The 20,364-nt window shown below is 45.3% G+C and overlaps 2 protein-coding genes across 4 annotated transcripts in view; both read right to left on the bottom strand.

Moving 5' to 3' along the window:
- PDK2 (pyruvate dehydrogenase kinase 2) overlaps positions 1-20,364 on the bottom strand; it is a 266,084-nt gene that overhangs the window by 57,216 nt on the left and 188,504 nt on the right. The gene's annotated exons all lie outside the window — the stretch shown is intronic.
- ITGA3 (integrin subunit alpha 3) overlaps positions 1-20,364 on the bottom strand; it is an 85,150-nt gene that overhangs the window by 22,888 nt on the left and 41,898 nt on the right. For both annotated transcript variants that reach the window (XR_014212738.1, XM_082194318.1), the window contains exons 2-11: positions 17,630-17,757; positions 15,730-15,812; positions 10,909-11,158; positions 9,915-10,004; positions 9,380-9,587; positions 9,082-9,275; positions 7,828-7,916; positions 6,490-6,623; positions 4,013-4,099; positions 914-981 (exon numbers count right to left, since the gene is read on the bottom strand). Coding sequence is in view for 1 of the 2 variants with exons in the window: in XM_082194318.1 (XP_082050444.1) it covers positions 914-981; positions 4,013-4,099; positions 6,490-6,623; positions 7,828-7,916; positions 9,082-9,275; positions 9,380-9,587; positions 9,915-10,004; positions 10,909-11,158; positions 15,730-15,812; positions 17,630-17,757 (1,331 nt within the window). In the remaining variant the exon portion in view is untranslated. The remainder of the gene's footprint in view (positions 1-913; positions 982-4,012; positions 4,100-6,489; positions 6,624-7,827; positions 7,917-9,081; positions 9,276-9,379; positions 9,588-9,914; positions 10,005-10,908; positions 11,159-15,729; positions 15,813-17,629; positions 17,758-20,364) is intronic.

The following is a 20,364-nucleotide window of genomic DNA, read 5'->3' as shown; positions in this document are numbered from 1 at the left end:
TCGTCATAACATCCTGAGATTAAAATCATTTTTCAATGTCTTTAATAAGACTTTGGCTCATTTTCCTGTTCATTAAATGTCTCCCACTATCCTCTTTTGTCAGCAATTCAAGATTAATCACAGTGCCCATGCCTAGACGATTCCCTTCTCTTGCGTACAACGGCCGCCATAGATTCTAAAAGTCTATGTTTTTTCCGTGTTCTGGGAGGGACATTTGCTACATACAGTGCCTGAAAACAACCAGTTCTGTACTGTAAAAAGTAGGCAGGCACAGGCCTTTTCAGTGTGAGCGGTAGAAAAGAAAATGGAATAACCAAAATGATACAGTTTATGAAATTATTGTTTTCTCCATCACTTGGCATCTTCTGGTGACATCTCGTGAGATCTCACAGAACTCTCACGAGATCTCGCCAGAAGCCGCAGCCATCGCTGTCACGTGACCCCAGTGGAAGCAGGGGCTGGCTGTGTGCCCGCGGGGTCAGTGCCCTATGGGATTCTGCCGCCCGAGGCATCTGCTTCACTCTGCCTCCTGGATGGGCCGGCCCTGCCTCCACCTCAGCTCGGCTGTTGCATTCTGGGCCTAAGCCCCTGGTAAGGGCTGGGTTCAAGTTGAAATTCTGAGAAAGCTCCAGAAAGGAAAATGAGCTTTGGGTGCGATTTATATATTTATTTATTTATCTATCCATTCAATTTCTGCCCTGCTCTTCCTCCCAAAGCAGTGCTGGTAACGGTTTAACCTAAACCCAGGAAAAGGCAAGACTGAAAGAGGAAGGTGCCTCTGGGCATATCCATAATACCCACATACATTTAGGAGCGACAGTTCAAGCTCAGGGCTTGTGCGTCTACCAGAGAATGAGCCCCCAAACTTCTCTCCTGAAAAACAAAATCCCTCTCGAATGGAACTTCTACTCACTTATTGTTTCCTTGTATGTCGGGTTTCCCGCACTTTGGGAATAGGAGAAGCAGAGCTGCACCTTGATGCTGTTAGTTGAGGAGGTGGGAAGGGAGAGGAGAGAGAAAGAAAGAGAGAAATGTGATTGACCTGGAAGTCTTGGAGCAGGATGAGATGGGAGTAAACACAGATTCCTCCAGGCAGGGGTGTAGACTACATAACATGGGTCTTAAAAGACCTGCATAGGCTCCTAGTACGTTTCTGAGCACAATTCCAAGTGTTGGTGCTGACCTTTAAAGCCCTAAACAGCCTCAGTCCAGTATATCTGAAGGAGGGTCTCCACCCCCATCGTTCTGCCCGGACACTGAGGTCCAGTGCCGAGGGCCTTCTGGCCGTTCCCTCACTGCGAGAAGCCATGTTACAGGGAACCAGGCAGAGGGCCTTCTTGGTAGTGGCACCCGCCCTGTGAAATGCCCTCCCATCAGATGTCAAGGAAATAAACAACTACCTGACTTTTAGAATACATCTGAAGGCAGCCCTGTTTCATAGAATCATAGAGTTGGAAGAGACCACAAGGGCCATCGAGTCCAACCCCCTGCCAAGCAGGAAACACCATCAGAGCACTCCTGACATATGGTTGTCAAGTCTCTGCTTAAAGACCTCCAAAGAAGGAGACACCACCACACTCCTTGGCAGCAAATTCCACTGTTTAGGGAAGCTTTTAATGCTTGATGCATTACTGTATTTTAATATTTTGTTGGAAGCCACCCAGAGTGGCTGGGGAAGCCCAGCCAGATGGGCGGGGTATAAATAATAAATTGTTGTTGTTATTGTTATTAGTGGTCTGGGATTGTGGAGGGTCAAAGACCCACAACTATTTCTGCCTCAGGGTCCCTGATGAGTCCCTGTCTCCAGCATTCAATCAGCAGCATGAAAGGGGACCGGTTTTTTAGCCATTCTAGCCTCCAAAGCTAAGCATTTAGGAGCACCGAAAACACAAGATGCTTTTGTTTCAAAAGAGCGATGTGCATGTTCTGTTACGTACAATGCAGTTTCATGGGACACAAACCCAACTGAAGTTGCTGCGAAAGCAGATCCTGGAGCACTCCAAATCATTTTTCCATGTACATGTGCAGAAAGTAGCACATCCAGGGCCGGATTTAGGTTTGATGAGGCCCTAAGCTACTGAAGGTTAGTGGGGCCCTTTATATGTCCAGCTGTCCTTTGTCAACAACACATTGTCACTGGTTTTTGTGTGTGTGTGTTGAATACAGTGGTACCTTGAGTTTCAAACGCCTCAGGTTACAAACGCTTCAGCTTACAAACTCCGCTAACCTGGAAGAGTTACCTCGAGTTGAGAACTTTGCCCCAGGATGAGAACGGAAATCATGTGCCAGAGGCGCAGAGGCAGCAAGAGGCCCCATAAGCGAAAGCATGCCTCTCATTAAGAACAGTATCAGGTTAAGAACGGACCTCCGGAACGAATTAAGTTCGTAACTAGAGGTACCACTGTATATGCTTTATAGTAATTTATGGACCTAATAGGTATCTCAAGCCATTTGTACATGTTGCCAGGCAACCAGACCATGCAGAATGTAGGCACCCTATATATAGAAAGGAGCAAACCAGTGATATTTTAGGGAGCAGGCTAGCAGGCGGGGCCCATGACTATACAACACAAAACACTGTTGATGTATGAAGGTTTTATTTTACTTGTTTTTTATCTTATATTTTGGAAATGTACATCCAGTGCTTTTTTCCTTCAATTTTTTGGGGGCCCCCGAGAGAGTGGGGCCCTCAGCTATAGCTGGTTCAGCTTATACATAAAGCCGGCACTGAGCACATCTGTCTGAAAGGCAGCACATGGAGATTTGCATTTGTTGTGGCACTGTATTGCAAATTATTATTGTTGTTGTATAACCATAAGATTATCGCATTATTTTAGAAGGGGCGCGGTTGTGACTCTCAGGAAGGAACCCTCACATCTCAGTTTGCTAACTGCCTCCAGACAACCCAAAACAGAGCAGTGATCACTTTTTAAAGGGAGGCACAAACCTATTCTGAAGTCACAGCAACCAGCCTTGGAAGGCTCTACTAAAACGCCCAGTGTACAATGGCAGCCTAAAGATGTTTTGTATTGAAATGCATTCCTTGGATGCTCTTGTTATAGGGCTGTGATGAATTTTCATGAGCGGCAAGTGACATTTCGGGGGCATGGAGTTTTCTTTGAAAAAGCAGCAGTTCTCCCCTGCAGGAGAGGGAACGCCACAATTATTATTATTATTATTATTATTATTATTATTATTATTATTATTATTATTCCACATTTCATGCCCTCTCTCCTTCATTACATATCTTTAGGTGCCAGGCAAAAACATTTCTCTATAACCAGGCCTTTGAACAAGTTATGTTCAGGGAAGTTTTTCATGTCTGATGTTTTATTGCTTTATCATCATCATCATCATCATCATCATCATTAATTCTGTTGGGAGCTTCCCAGAGTGGCAGGGGAAACCCAGCCAGGTGGGCGGGGTATAAATTATTATTATTATTATTATTATTATTATTATTATTATTATTATTATTTTAATGTGTTTGTGGGACAGAGGGTGTTATTGGTTTGTTTTTACTTTATTATGTATTTTGTGTTTTCATTCTGTATTTTTATGTTGTCAACTGTGATCTTTGGATGAAGGGTGGTATACAGATTATTATTATTATTATTATTATTATTATTATTAATTATTGAAATCATCCAAAGGAGGCGACTCTGCCACATCTTTATAAAGCTTGCTCCAGTGCGCTATACTGCTCTTAGCGACAGATGTTTTCTTCATTCACATTCAATCTGAATCCCGCCCTTTCTTGTGTAAACACTCCTACTTCTTGTCCCGCACTCGGCGGGGAGGGCAAACAATTGTTCTCCTGATTCTTTCCGACATCCCCTTAAACAAGCTGAAAATTGGCAGCGTGCTCCCCTTTCATCTTCCTTTCCTTAGGCTAAATATAACCAGTTCCATCGCATTTCTGCCGTCACACGCCTTTCAAAGAGCCCTGGCACCCGGGCAGGCGAGTGAGGAGAGAGAACTGTGAGGAGAGAACATAGAAGGAAGCTTTTACCAAGAGTCTTCGGTACAGCTGTTTGGGTCCAATGTGGTCGGGGTAACCGTGAACGACTTGTCTAAGATGTTGATCACCGGACGGGCTCTGCAGAGAGATAATGAGAAAAAAGGGAAATTAGTGGGGTACTGTTTAAGGGTATTATTATTAATTGAATTCATGTACTGCCCTATAGGGACGCGGGTGGTGCTGTGGGTTAAACCACAGAGCCTAGGACTTGCCGATCAGAAGGTCGGCGGTTCGAATCCCTGCGACGGGGTGAGCTCCCGTTGCTCGGTCCGTGCTCCTGCCCACCAAGTAGTTTGAAAGCACATCAAAGTGCAAGTAGATAAATAGGTACCACTCCGGCGGGAAGGTAAACAGCGTTTCTGTGCACTGCTCTGGTTTGCCAGAAGCGGCTTAGTCATGCTGGCCACATGACCCGGAAGCTGTATGCCGGCTCCCTCAGCCAATAAAGCGAGATGAGCGCCCCAACCCCAGAGTTGGTCACAACTGGACCTAATGGTCAGGGGTCCCTTTACCTTTACTGCCATATATCCAGAGGTCTCAGGGTGATTCACAGAATAAAATCAAGATATAAAACCACAAAATACACAACAAAAATTAAAACAACAACCCAATAGCCCCCCCCCCAACAAAACACATCTTAAAAGGGCACAGGATGTAAATCAGATCAAGCAAAGGCCTGGTTAAAAAGGAATGTTTTTGCCTGGCACTTAAAGGTGTGTAATGAAGGCGTCAGGTGAACTTCCCTGGGGAGAGCATTCCACAGACGGGGAGCCACTGCAGAGAAGGCCCCGTTCTTGTGTTGCCGCCCTGCATACCTCTTGAGGAGGAGCCACATGAAGAAGATGATCTCAGGGTCCAGGTAGGTTCATATGGATAGAGGCGGAGTCCATTTTACATGGAATTTGGTGGTTCTGAACTAACTGAGCTTTGGTTGCACTGGACTGCCATTTGCATCAAGCAGCTGCTTACAGAATCGTAGGACTGTAGCATTGGAAGGGAACCCGAGGGTCATCAAGTCCAACCCCCCTGAAATTCAGGAATTTCAGCTAAAGCATCCATGACAGATGGCCACCCAACCTCGGCTTAAAAACTTCCAAGGAAGGAGAGTCTGCATTCCACTGTCAAACAGCTCCTACTGTCAGAAAGTTTTTCTTGATGTTTCGTCAAAATCTTCTTTCTTGTAACTTGAGGTTTGCACATCGGCAAGTGTTTTAAAAAGCAGCCTGATTAACTATATGCAAATATTATAAACGTATATAGTATATACAGTATAACAAATATCAAGTCCCATGCAGTACTATATACTTTTGGCAAAATGATATAAGTAGCAAAATGTAAGTATTTTTAATACAGTTATTTTTTATTTTGTTTTGTTTTGTTTTTTGTTTGGCTTCTAAGTGGTGCTAGTACATATCTGTTTATATGCTGGTTACTTTAGGAAACCTGGAATGTATCCATGCGTAATATCATACATAAGGTAAAAAGGTAAAGGCAAAGGACCCCTGGAAGGTTAAGTCCAGTCAAAGGGGTTGCGGCGCTCATCTCACTTTTAGGCCGAGGGAACCGGCATTTGTCTGTAGACAGCTTTCTGGGTCATGTGGCCAGCAGGACTAAACCGCTTCTGGTGCATGGAAACGCTGTTTACCTTCCCGCTGCAGAGGTACCATTTATCTACTTGAACTGGTGTGCTTTTGAACTGCTAGATTGGCAGGAGCTGGGATAGAGCAACGGGAGCTCACCCCGTTGCGGGAATTCGAACTGCCGACCTTCCGATCGGCAAGCCCAAGAGGCTCAGTGGTTTAGACCACAGCGCCACTCACGTCCCTATAGTACGTACAATTGTGTGTGCAATAATGCATATAAAATGCAATGACTGTTTTAGTGGAAATAGTAAAAAAGAAGCTCACCTCATTGAGTGTTGGTGCTGACCTTTAAAGCCTTAAATGGCCTTGGTCCAGTATATCTGAAGGAGCGTCTCCACCCCCATCGTTCAGCCCAGACACTGAGGTTCAGCGCCGAGGGCCTTCTGGTGGTTCCCTCACTGCCAAGTTACAGGAAACCAGGCAGAGGGCCTTCTCGGTAGTGGCACCCGCCCTGTGGAACGCCCTCCCATCAGATGTCAAAGAGAACAACAACTACCAGACTTTTAGAAGACATCTGAAGGCAGCCCTGTTTAGGGAAGCTTTTAACATTTGATGCATTACTGTATTTTAATATTTTGTTGGAAGCTGCCCAACAAAATTATTATTATTATTATTATTATTATTATTATTATTATTATTAAGCCGCAATATGCATGCCATTCTGACATCCTCACAGAAGGAAGGTGGATATTAATACACAAAAATAATAAAAACCCAAATAGTCCCAATCATCAGCAGTGGCTTTGGACAAGTCAGCCATGAGGGAAAAGAATTCTGCAGACCCTCAGGAGTACATTAACTGTCCCTCTTTAAGTCTCCTCTCACCTGAGCAGTAGTATATTTTCTGAGAGTGTGCCCACCAAGAGATCGGGGTAGGAGTTCCCGTCCACATCCATTCCGCCGCTGAAGGAGTAGCCAAAGGTCTTGATTCCGGGTCCGACGTCTTCGCCGCTGATAACCTGCAGAGGATGAGCAAATGAGGAAGGGCAGCCATCAAAAGGAGAAAGATCTATGTTGTGAGCTGTGCCTCAAGGTTGGTGGTGCCTTGGCCAAGCATGTTGGGCTAGTGTGGGAGAGAGCAGGACTGCCACTGATGTCATCAGGCTATACCTTGCTTTCAAACAGAGAGTGCCTGCAACCAGTGTTCTTCATCCACACCCTGTTGGACTACAACTCCCAACAACCCCAGCCAGCTTAGTCAAGGATGATGGGAGTTGTAGTCCAACAGCGTCTGGGGACCCAACACTGAACAACAGTGGTCTACACCAACAGCTCTCCAGAATTTTAGACAGGGTTTTTGTTTAAACACAGGTTGTGTTTTTGTATATTCTGTTGGAAGCCATCCAGAGTGGCTGGGGCAACACAGTCAGATGTGTGGGGTACAAAAATATATAGTGGTACCTCGGGTTAAGTACTTAATTCGTTCCGGAGGTCCGTTCTTAACCTGAAACTGTTCTTAACATGAAGCATCACTTTAGCTAATGGGGCCTCCTGCTGTCGCCGCGCCGCCAGAGCACAATTTCTGTTCTCATCCTGACAGTGGCGTAGCGTGGGGCGGTGCAGGGGGGGCCGGGCGCACCGGGCGCAACATCTGGGGGGGGCCGCTCGCACTCGCAGCTCTCTGCCCCTACCTGGCTCCAGTGCTAAAATCCACGGGTTAGGCGGCGCAAATTACTTGCCTTGCCCCGGGTGCTGACAACCCACGCTACGCCACTGCATCCTGAAGCAAAGTTCTTAACCTGAGGTACTATTTCTGGGTTAGTGGAGTCTGTAACCTGAAGTGTATGTAACCTGAAGTGTATGTAACCCAAGGTACCACTGTATATTGTTCTTATTTTCCAGGCCTATCTGGAGATGCCGGGAATTGAACTCACAGCCTTCTGCATGCAAAACATGTCCTCCACCGCTGAGCTATGACCCTTCTGTAGCTGCGGATGGTGCAGATCCATAATGGGCACTTAGCCTAGAAGTGCAGCCCCCCCCCAGCGGATCCATGTTGTGGGGCCACGCTCTGCTGAAACCCAGTCCCTGACTTCCTAATGCCTCCAGGCTTGCTGCACTAGCTGCAAAATGTGAGGAAGGCATTGCATGCGATTAGAGGCAGTTTCCTCGCCAAGCGTGGAGGGAAAAAATGATGAAGAGGAATAAGCAAAGTGAGCTTACCTGCTGGGGCTTATCAATAAGCCCTCCTGCACCACTGTGGTAGATGTAGACCTTCCCCGAACCTTCAAAAGGAGCTCCAACTGCGATATCTATGGAGGAAAGGAGGGAGGATAAGGGTCAGGTGGACTCGTTTGCTGGCTTTCCAAAGGAGGCATCTAAAACAAACCTATAGTCCAGGTATAGGCAAACTCAGCCCTCCAGATGTTTTTGAGACTACAATTCCCATCATCCCTGACCACTGGTTCTGTTAGCTAGGGATGATGGGAGTTGTAGGCCCAAAACATCTGGAGGGCCAAGTTTGCCTATGCCTGCTATAGTCACTCTTCAAAACAAATCTCACTAAAATCTCCCATTGCCAGCAACAGCCTCCAAACTGCAGAACTTTGTTCTCCTTAAGCCAAAAAAACAACAACCAAACACCACTTCATGAACTCTTTCTGGAGGTAGAAAATGAGAACAGCAGAGAAAGAGCTAAGCTAAACCTTTTCTCTATGATTACAGTTCTTCCTGTCCATGATTCCCTTCTAATTACAGTGGTACCTTGGTTCCCCAATGGCTTAGTCACTGAACAAATGGGCTCTCAAATGCCGCAGACCCAGAAATAAGTGTTCCGGTTTACCAATGTTTTCCGGAAGCCGGACATCTGATACTGCTTCTGCTTGAGTGCAGGTAGCTCCTGCAGCCAATCAGAAGCCGCGCCTTGGTTTTCGAACTGTTTTGGGAGTCGAATGGACTCCTGGAACGGATTAAGTTTGAGAACCAAGGTAAAAAGTAAAGGTAAAGGGACCCCTGACCATTAGGTCCAGTCGTGGCTGACTCTAGGGTTGCGGTGCTCATCTCGCTTTATTGGCCGAGGGAACCGGCGTACAGCTTCCGGGTCATGTGGCCAGCATGACTAAGCCACTTCTGGCGAACCAGAGCAGTGCACGGAAACGCCGTTTACCTTCCCACCGGAGCGGTAGCTATTTATCTACTTGCACTTTGACGTGCTTTCGAACTGCTAGGTTGGCAGGAGCAGGGACCGAGCAACGGGAGCTCACCCCGTCGTGGGGATTCGAACCGCCAACCTTCTGATCGCCAAATCCTAGGCTCTGTGGTTTAACCCACAGCACCACCGTACCATTGTATAAATACATTTTATTTGTATTTTCCCCCCAAAATACACATTGTTGCAAAGCAATGTCCCTTAACAGAATGCATTTCCAGTAATGAATGCATGGGGGCAACAGTCAGAGGAGGAAGCCCCCTCCCCACCTTGGAAATCATCCTTATCGACATCTCCGATGTTGACCACGGCCAGGCCAAAGGCAGAGCTGCTGGGCCCTGTGAGGGTGATGTTGGGGCTGCTGTGGAACGTTCCCCCCAGGTTCATGTAGACGTAGACGGCCCCACCCTTCTCCTCTTTCCGGTCGAAGTAGTAGGGTGCTCCGACAATCAAGTCCTGCCACCTACCGACAGGAAAAGAGAGAGAGAGAGAGGTGTGTGATCATAGCCCCTCTGTTGGGCAAAGGAGACATTGCTTCCCATTGGCTTTGCCGGCCAGCAGTCTTACCCGTCATTGTTGAGGTCAGCCAGAGCAATGGAACTGCCAAAATAGGAACCCACTTGCTCCCCGAAGATAATGAGTTTCCCCTGAAGAGTCGTGCCGCTGTCCGCTGCCATCAGGAAGACGGCTCCCGTGTGGTTAAACCGAGGTGCCCCACTGACTAAGGTGGTCTCGTTTTTGCGCAGAACCTCAGTTTTTGCTTCGACTGTGTAGCCTATAGATACGAGGGGAAGTGAATGAGTTCCTTCTTATTCTGATCACCCCCTTTCCAAAAGCATAATTCTCACTCACTGTCTTCCAGTCCTATGCCTTGGAAGTCAAATAGAATCTATTCCGGAAGTCTGTTTGACTTCCAAAACGTTCAGAAACCAAAGCACGGCTTCTGATTGGCTGCAGGAAACTCCTGCGTTAAGAAATCTTAGCTAGGTTGGGGTGTGTGTGTGATCCTATCACCATGTTTGTATGCGAGTGAGGAAAGAAGGGAGATGTAGGCAGGGAAACAGGGCAGTGGACCAGGAAAAACCATATCAGTTGCAGTTACCCAAATAGCTGTAGCTGTACTTCTGATCTGGATACGAGTAATCTTGCTGGTCCCATTCCCGGTCCCCTCGAAGGATCATGTAATCGGTTCCTGTGCCAGAAAGAGGAAAGTTGTGACATTTTAACTCAACACAGACAAAGAGACCCACCGCTTCCTTCCGTCCGGCGTCTATCGAGCCACTTGCTTTTCCAGAGAGAGAGGTTCTGGGTTTGAATCCTGCCTGGATGCTATTCCCTGTATTTCAGAACCCAGACGTGTGTGCGGCGGTTCAGGGGCTCTAAGCACAGAAGAAAAGAAGAACACATGTCTTTCCCTCAACTGGACTCTGCTCAGCCGCTTTTATTTCATCATTTAGTTTACCAGGTAAGGTTGCATTCCTGACCGCGTCCACCCAGAAGTAAATCCCACTGAATTTAATGGGGCTTATTTAACACCGGTCATTGACCACAAGGAAGAGATGCAATTGGACAGGGCTTATTTAGGGATGGGTGATTCTGTCCGTTTCAGTTTGTCTGCTTCTCTTTAAGATAATATATAAATAAATCTCTAGTTCAGAGTTTCCCAAACCTGGGCCTCCAGCCGTTTTTTGGACTACAACTCCCATCGTCCCTAGCTAGCAGCACCAGTGGTCAGGGATGATGGGAACTGTAGTCCAAAAAACAGTCTAGTTCAGTGTTCCCCACCCATATGGACCCCTGGGGCCCCCAGGATATTCCAAGGGGGCCACAGGTGAAAAATGTGTAAATGGGGTGAAGTGGGTGTTCCAGTTTTCGAACGTTCTTTTGGAAGCCGAACGTCTGACGGGGCTTCTGATTGGCTGCAGGGGCCTCCAGCAGCCAATCAGAAGCTGCGCTTTGGAAGTCGAATGTTTCGGAAGTCGAATGGATTCTGTGAATTAATGTGCTTTTGGCAATTTCCCACCTGGTTGGTTTCGTCTCTGGCTGTATTAACCCATGGCGACACAGGAAGGAGGGGCTGAGGAAGTGTCACAAACCTTGCCAGTTGAAAGCACCAGGGGCTCCGAAATAAATGCTGTTGGCGGTGAAGCCGCCGCTGATGCCCATCTGACACATGCCCGTTACGTCCGAGTCGCTGTTGGTGTTGCACATCTCGTTGTGGAAATGCTGCCATTCATCCTGCTCCTGAAGTTGTAGGTTGTTTCCGTGGACGTAGCATTTCCCAACCATGCGCCTCTGGTCCTCGTTGCCAGCCCACAAGACTCGGGTGTACCGGTGGGCACAAGCCTAGCAAAGTCAAGCAGACAAGGCTTTAGTTTGCGGTGAAACGAGGTGGGGTGGGGGTGGGGTGAGGCTCCGGCCTTTCCTTGAAGGCACGCTTTCTGTTAGAATTCCTGCTCCATGATTGCAGTCATGGGATTGTTGTCATTCATGATGGTATATGTTTTGACTCCACAGAGTGGGAAGTGACAGAGACAGGATGTTTGTGTTACTGTGTTCCATGAAGTGGGACTATTGTCCTTTGTTCTTTTTTCTCTTTGCTGTCTGATGCTAGAGAGAGAGGGAGCCATGTTGCAGTGCTCCGTGTGTGTTTATATGTAAATAAAGTAGATTAGCCAAAATGCTGAGTTGCTGAGTTTTGTTACGCAAGTTGCGCAAACTCTGCGGATCCCTAAGTGTGCCGGTGTCTGTAGGCATCGGTCACTGTGATATTCAGGCAGAAGAAAGCTCTTGGAGCTCCTGAACGATTGACCAGGAGGGAGAGAACATGCCAGTCGGGCATGTGTCTCTGCCAGGGTCCTACTTGAGTGTAGGCTGAACTCAGGACACTTTCTGCCTTTCTAAGTCCATTCCATAGCCTTCAATATTCTATTGACAGCAATTGGGATGTGTTTCTGTTGGTGCTATGTGAGTCAGCTGGCTCACGCAAGATCACGACACTGCTGCAAGCTCTAGCTCACCCCCAGGACATTCTGGGATCAAATTCAGAAGCCCAGATGGCTCCTGTAATTCTGGAAATGTCCCAGGAAAATAGGGACGGTTGGAGGGTATGCCATACCCATGATTCCAGGTACTTTGGAGATATGTATGCATGGTCCATGCATACTCAGCTTTAGCACTGAAAACCTTTCCATAGCCTAAGGTTCCCAAACATTTTTGGGTCACCTTTCCCTTAGTTCCCTAAATTTATTCCCAGTGGCCCCTACCCTATAAAGAGCATCATTCAGAACAGCGGTTTGCACGACTCACTAAAGAAGATAACGACACAACGAAATTCAAAGCTGGAACAATTACCGTATATTTTCGTCCATAAGATGCCCCCATGTATAAGATGCCCCCTATTTTGGGAGACTCAGATTTAAGAAAATGGGGGGGGGGGAGACACTATCCGTGTATAAGACGCCCCCTAAATTTTGACATTATTTTTTAGGGGGGATCCTAGTCTTATACATGGGAAAATATAGCAATTGCACATTTATTCAGAGTTCCATTGAAACTATTTAGTTGTCAGGGGCTGGACTGAGGAGGAATGGTGGGAACTCCCCGCCCCCCCTTCCTGCAACTTCCTGAGAAGAGGAGGACAGTATAGATTTAGAACAGCAGTTTGCCGAAGGGCATAGTTCAGAGGCTGCAGAGGGGAGGAGCTTGGAAATATTGGAAGAGGAACAGCAGGAAGAAAAAGCACCAGGGGATAGACAGCCGACAGACTCAGTGTCCTTGGAGAATATTCCTGACCCCCCTTCTCCCAGGACCAGCAGGGCATTGGAGGTAGTAGAAGAGAAAGCTCAGAGGCAGAAAACACAGATCAACCAAAACAAGGGTGATATAGATTAGGTGAGATGGAGGGGGTGGGACTTTACTTGGAGCAACAGCATTATCTAAGAGAGACTGCATTCCTTTGTCTCTCTGTGTGACTATTGAATAAACCACTTGGCAAGAACTCCTGTTGTTGTTGTTGTTGTTGTTGTTGTTGAACCCAGTGCTCAAATTAAGCTCTTCGCTGGATGCTTTCTAATTCCACGATGTTGTCAAGAGCGCTCTGTACATGCTCAGAGAAACTCAGAGTATTCTGGGACTTGTGATTGACAAGGAAAACAAATTCCTGGCCAGGATAAAATTAGCTGCAAGGGACCACAATGGAGACAGTGGATGACAAAACTGGTAATGTATCCTATAAGCCAGGGAAAGGAATGGAATAGAGGCAGCAAGCTTCTCAAGAAACTTAAACCCACCCGAAAAGGAATTACCGCTGGCATTTTCTTATAAAGCAAAAAAGAACTGGCACCTGCATTCTGATCTCCAAGGTGCCTGGCCGTCTGGCTGCCACTGCCCAAAGCTATTTCTTGAATTTCAGCAAATGCCAGTAGAGATTGGTGGGGGTTTTTATGTTTGTTTTTAAACCATTTAAAGGCGCTGATGAGGCAGAGGATCAAAATAGCTACTGGGAAAGATTCAAGGATGCGAAGGGCTTTGGGGCAGAAGTCGGGAGGATGTTATCTAAGATGTACCAGGAAACAGAGGGCCAGTTAGTAGCAGGCTCCTGAAGATCTTATGGATGTGCATAGAGGCAGCCTTATTCTGCTTGCAATATTTGGGAAGGAGCAGGAAAGAAAAGTGGGGTTCTTAGTGGGTCCGACCCACTGGTTCCCAAACTTCCCCACTCAGACCACTTGGAAATTACAGAGGGTCTTGGTGGTCCACTTATTGATTTTCCCACCTCTTGTGGAATTTGTAATGCACTTAGTTGCTGTATTGTTTTTAGTTGTATTATGGATGCATCTTTTATTTCATGTATATTGTGCAGCATTGTATATATGTTGTATACCGCAATACAATGAAATACAATACAATATTTATTACAGTGGTACCTCGGGTTAAGTACTTAATTCGTTCCAAAGGTCCGTTCTTAACCTGAAACTGTTCTTAACCTGAAGCACCACTTTAGCTAATGGGGCCTGCCGCTGCTGCTGCGCTGCCAGAGCATGATTTCTGTTCTCATCCTGAAGCAAAGTTCTTAACACGAGGTACTATTTCTGGGTTAGCGGAGTCTGTAACTTGAAGCGTATGTAACCTGAAGCGTACGTAACCCGAGGTACCACTGTACTACTACTACTACTACTACTATTATTATTATTATTATTATGATATCTTTATGGGATTGTCTAAACGAATATTTACACAAGCAGGGCTCAAATACGAAAGTTTGGTTGTGCTTAGACTAACCTTGTGAAGAATATAAAGAATACAAAGAATTGATGGACTATGAAAGAACTTAAGGAAAGGAAGTGACTGAAGAACAGATGTAAAGGTAAACTAGAAATTAAGAGACATGTGGTAAATGCGGTGGAAGTCTTTTATAATATTTTAACTAGGATTTTTAAAATGTAATGTTTAAAGTATAAATTTGGTACTATTTATTATGGAAAGTAGGTTCCCCCCCTTTCTTTTCTTTTTTCTTCTTTAGTCTGCATTTGGTAAATATGTAGACGATTGTGTTTATATTGTTATGCATGGAATTTGTTTTGATTTTTCTGTTTTATTTACCTTGTAATATTTAATAAAACTAATAATAAAAATTTAAATTTTAAAAAAAGAAATACAGTGGTACCTCGGGTTAAGTACTTAATTTGTTCCGAAGGTCCGTTCTTAACCTGAAACTGTTCTTAATTTGAAGCACCACTTTAGCTAATGGGGCCTCCTGCTGCCGCTGCGCAGCCGGAGCACGATTTCTGTTCTCATCCTGAAGCAAAGTTCTTAACCCAAGGTACTATTTCTGGGTTAGCAGAGTGTGCAACCTGGAGCGTATGTAACCTGAAGCGTATGTAACCAGAGGTACCACTGTACAATACAATATTTTTTAAAAATGCAATTTAAAATCAATGCGAAGAATATTTCATGTAGTTGATGTGCCATCTCCCGTCCTCAGCCCCAAATGTGCAGACCTGCCATGGCCCTCTGTCATGGATGTTATAGCCTATGGTTCTATCATAGGAGCCAACTCTGAAAACAGTGTTACCATTTTGAATCCACCCTTAGAGCTATAATACCCATGAGAACCAAGGCAATGGAACAAATATGGGAGAAAAATGAATGCCAATAGGGGTCATCCATCATTTTAACAGGGGAGAGGAAAGGAACTGGATTTGGCGGGCCATTTTGGGGTGACAGCCTCATGCCAAGTGTAACATGTAGTTTTGCCAAAAGCTTCTGACCCACCTTGGACTGGGCATGCCATCCTAACAGCATTTTAACAGATGGGTGGTATTTTGCACATCACCTAGGAAGTGTACTGGAAGACGGAAAGGTCACCAGTGTCAAACTTCAACTTCTTTGGACTGGTCGTGTTGTGGGGATACCTATTATCATCTTCCAAAGCAACTGCTCTATTCCAAACTCAAAAATGGTAAGCGTAATGCGGGAGGTCAACAAAAGAGGTTTAAAAACTCTTTAAGGCAACTCTTTAAAATGTAGTATAAAGACTGACAACTGAGAAACACTGGCCTGCAAGCGCTCCATTTGGTGAACAGCCTTTACCAAAGGTGTCATGGGCTTTGAAGATGCTCGAACTCAGGAAAAAAGGGAGAAACGCGCTAAGAGGAAGGCACATTTGGCAAACCCTCACCGTGATCAACTCCTGCCCGGAAACCTATGTCCCCACTGTGGAAGGACGTGTGGATCCAGAATTGGCCTCCACAGTCACTTACAGACTCACTTTTAAAACTGTGTTCATGGAAGACAATCTTACTTGTCTACAAGCGATCACCAAATTAGAAGCAGCTCCACAACATCCAGGCAGCACCGGGTTCCCCATCCCTGCCATGGAAATGCTCCCTGCCCCATAAATACAAACTACTCACCATCACTCTCCCAGAAGACTCTCTCTGGCTTGCTATCGTCACCCCCAACCACATGTCTTCGACAATATTACTGTGGGGGTCACCTGCGGGGAGAACAGAGGGGCAAAAAAAGGGAGAAATGCAGTTAGGACACAATCCACCTTCCCACCATGTTCCAAACACCCCTGCCATGCAATCCTATGCATGCCTACTCAGAAGTAAGTCCCATTGAGTGGAATAGGACTTCCTCCCCCATAAATGTGCAAAGGATTATTGCCAGGTCCTTTAAGGCACAGGTGGGGAATCTGTGGCCCCCCAGATTCCAACCTCCCTAGCCAGCATGGAAACTGTGGTCTAACATCTGAAGGGCTACAAGTTCTTCAGACCTAGGCTTCACACAAAAAAGGGATGCAGTTTTCATAGCTGCAGAAAGACAGATACTATTGTATAGTTTAATTATGGATTAATTTAATAGTTATAAACTGCTTGGAAGTTGTTCTGAAATATAAGCAGTATATAAGAGGAGAGAAGGAAGGAAGGAAGGAAGGAAGGAAGGAAGGAAGGAAGGAAGGAAGGAAGGAAGGAAGGAAGGAAGGTAGGTAAAAATCACATATGAATGGATCTTGTTTGAAATCAGTAATCAAAGCTTTAGGCACTACAGAGCAAAGAGATACCCTGATAATTGATAAGCAACTTCAAGCAAGTTTTATCTGGAAACCTAACAGGAACCAACAGAGGAATAATCAGGGTTTGCTGTTTATCACTTCATTTGCAATAATAATAATCAGGGTTTTTTTTCTGGGGGGAGGCAGGGGTACTCATACCCCTAAACATTTTGTGAATCTAAGTTTGGCCTCACTGAGGGGAAGTATTTCAAAATGAGTAGGAAAATGAGAGTACCCCTAAACATTTTTTCCAGAAAATAATAATAATAATAATAATAATAATAATAATAATAATAATAATAATAAATGTTCTGCTGTTTGCTTTGCATTTGCCCTCACAACTTCCCTGCGAGGTACCTGAGATGCTTGCTATATAAATGGGGAACATTTATAAGCCTTCCCTATGTGGAAAGACTGTAGCTGAAAAATATATCCAACATCATCATCATTATCTTCTTCTTCATCATCATTTTATTAGATTTATTACTCATATTTCACCCGAAAGTCTCAGTGTAGGTTACAGTGCCACCAATAATGCAGTTTAAAACCAAATAAAAACAACAGTAAATACAAAAAACAATACATTAATTAACCATTTCCATAAAAGGACATCATTTCACCAAAAATAGTTTTCAGCTGTCAAAGGCCGGGGTGAAGAGATAAAAGTTGGATAATGATGATGTCAGGTGCACTTTTACAGGGAGTGAGCCCCCGTTTGGGGGCTGCCACAGAGAAAGCCCTCTTATGCACTTTACATTTTGAGAGTTGCATCTCTCCAAACAATATCTAATATGATACAGATTGGCTTCAATTTACCCTTTTTGCCTACTACACCAGCCAGATCCTCCCATTCTGTATAGCCAATCTGCAATGTCCATCTTGGAACCGAGTCTACAAGCTGATCTCACGGCTACAACATCCAGTCTAATTTCTGTACTTTTCTCTGTCCTCTTTTTTTAAAAAAAACTTTTCCTAGTCTCCTCATCCTAGAACATTTCACCTGATGGAGAACCAAAAGCTGGCCACAGTTCTGCGACATTCGGGTTGGTCCTTCTCCTAATAAAGGCTCTCCAAAATTAGAGACAGAAGAGTTCGTGCTGTCTTTCCTGCGGGTGGTGAGAGCCCAAAAAACACCTCGCTCTGCAATCTAACAGATTGTGAATGCACCATGAGATCTCTAGCCCAGTCCCTCTGTCCTTCCCGAAACTTTGCAACCTGCCCTAGTGAGGGGCTCTCCTTTGCACATGCCCACGTACTTTTCACCTTGATGTCCACCCTCTCGCAGTCATCCGTGGCCGCTGTCAGAGGGCAAGCATACATAGCACCCATTCGCGTGGCGTTCTCCATCCCTGTAGCCGTATCGCGAGGAGCTCCAGCAAGCAGCCTGAAGAAAGGGAGAATAAATAATAATAATTATTGAATTAGAGTCGGTAGAAGGGGAGCAGTTGCTCACAATGAGAAAGCACGGCTGCAACGTAATTTGGAAGAGATGGTGTGCTCATTCCCGTCTTGGGGAAAAATACTTCACAGAATCTTAGAATTGCAGAGTTGGGTTTTTTTAACAAAAGTATTTTTTTAACAAAATACTTTTAAAGAAACCACTTTTGTTAAAAAATCAGAAGTCTTTTTACTGGGTATAGTGGGTGAAGCGATACCATGGGAAGATAAAAGACTGTTTATGTATGCAACAACTGCAGCAAGAATTCTTTTAGCCCCAAAATGGAAACAACAAAAAGTAATGACAAAAGAAGAGTGGCAGATGAAGTTGATGGCCTTTGCAGAACTGGGGAAGCTGATAGAAAAAATCCAAAACCAGCACGATCAAGTATTCCAAAAGGATTGGAGTAAATTATCTCCCTAGTTATCACCCACTTGGACTACTGCAATGCGCTGCCTTTGAAGGTGACCAAGAAACTGCAATTAATCCAGAATGCGGCAGCTAGACTGGTGACTGGGAGTGGCCACTGGGACCACATAACACCAGTCCTGAGAGATCTGCATTGGCTTCCAGTACGTTTCCGAGCACAATTCAAAGTGTTGGTGATGACCTTTAAAGCCCTAAACGGCCTCGGTCCTGTATACCTGAAGGAGCGTCTCCACCCCCTGTCGTTCAGCCCGGACACTGAGGTCCAGCGCCAAGGGCCTTCTGGTGGTTCCCTCATTGTGAGAAGTGAGGTTACAGGGAACCAGACAGAGGGCCTTCTCGGTAGTGGCACCCGCCCTGTGGAACACCCTCCCTTCAGATGTGAAGGAAATAAGCAGCTATCCTATCTTTATAAGACATCTGAAGGCAGTCCTGTTTAGGGAGGTTTTTAATATTTAATGCTGTATTGTTTTTAACACTCGACTGGGAGCCTCCTAGAGTGGCTGAGGAAACTCAGCCAGATGGGTGGGGTATAAATAATAAATTATTATTATTATATAAATTTATATGATATCTGATTATTGATTATTGTAAGCAATTAACATCACTAGCAGGGTTGTCCGAAGACCTGTAATGAGAAATTTTCTATCTTTCTATCTTTATTTAAATTTTGATCCATTCTGTAATGAGTGCAATTAGAACTGGAAAACATGCAAAATGCAATGATATAAAGGTTCCGTTCAAAAGCTATGAGGCGGGAGGGAAGGAAGTTGATAGGCTCTAGAGAGCCAGGGCGGCAAAGTGGATAATGGTGATGTGAATGTATAATATTAAATGGAAAAGAACATCCCTGCCGCATGGCCGTTCAGCTTCTGCTTTAAAAACCTGCAAGGAAAGACAATCCATGATGCAGAAGTTTGTCTTTTTCCAGAGCGCTGTGGCTGAACCAGAGAGAGAGTCATAAAATGGTTTCTCCAGACACCTGGTCACTGTGGGGCTTAGTTTGGGCAACTGCTCATCACAACAAATTCTTGGTTGGTTTTTTTTAATGCTAGGTCTATTCCACCTCAGTTCATGTTTTGAGAGAGATGAAAAGTGCTTTTGGGTACAAGTAGGGTGCCTTTCCCTCCTTGCTGATCCGTGACTGGTGTTTCCAGGAAAGAGCTCACAGCTCAGAAAGCGGAACTTCCAAGCATGTTGAAACTCAGCACTTCTTATTTTGGAAATCAAATACCACTTCGCACCAGCAACTTGACCTCCAAACCGCCTCCATTTGGAGCAGCACGCTTTGCCTGCTCTTCCTTCCTCCCCGCATTTGTTTTTAAAAAGAACATTTTAATCCCTCCTGATCTTTGGTAAAGCTCCAGGTGGCTCATAACGGAAGTAAAAAAAATTAACCCTAACTTAAAATTGAAAATACATCAGCTCTAAAAGCAACCCACATTCCAGTCAGGCAAAAAAACATTCACGGAGGGTAAGAAGAAGGAATGGTAAGAGATGTAACTGAGGGGAGGCTGTTGGGAGAGTCCTGAGGTACCAGAGGGAGATGTCTTGGAGGGCTGTATTTGGCCCATGGGATGGAGGCTGCCCACCTCAATCTTTAAACTCATATCTAATTTGATCAGGCATGAAACTACAGCGGCATCAGCTAGCCTGTCAAAGTACCTAGTCCTCTGTGAGGAGAGGCTTCTTCCATTCCAGTAAAATATTACTCCTATCCTGGCACAGAGGCAGCTGGGGTGTGCGTTCCACCGCACTCTAAAAACACAGCTGTATTTTTTCAGTGTTGTGGGCAAGGCGCCTCTCGCGCTAGACAGGGGAAAGAAAGCAAAAAAACCACACCAAGGGAACATTTCACAGTGGCAGGTGGCAGGCGGGAGGAAAACATTAAGCACAAAAGTCATGGATGGATGGAATGTATGTGCATGAACTAGAGAGGGTATGAACTGGTACATGAGGGTGCACAGGTAAAAGACAGTTTGGATGTAGAATTAGCATTTTAGTGTGCTACGTATGGGCCAAAAATATGCGCTGGTATTTGGGGCTCTGCCTTTTACAGTGCTACCTCAGTTTTCAAATGTCTCTGTTGGCTAATAATTCGGTTTCCAAACGCTGAAAACCCAGAAG

This window comes from Podarcis vaucheri, assembly GCF_965113315.1.
Source record: "Podarcis vaucheri genome assembly, chromosome: 13".
Taxonomy (NCBI): Eukaryota; Metazoa; Chordata; class Lepidosauria; order Squamata; family Lacertidae; genus Podarcis; species Podarcis vaucheri.
The sequence above is the reverse complement of the archived record's forward strand: the minus strand, read 5'-3'. Positions and strand labels throughout refer to the sequence as shown.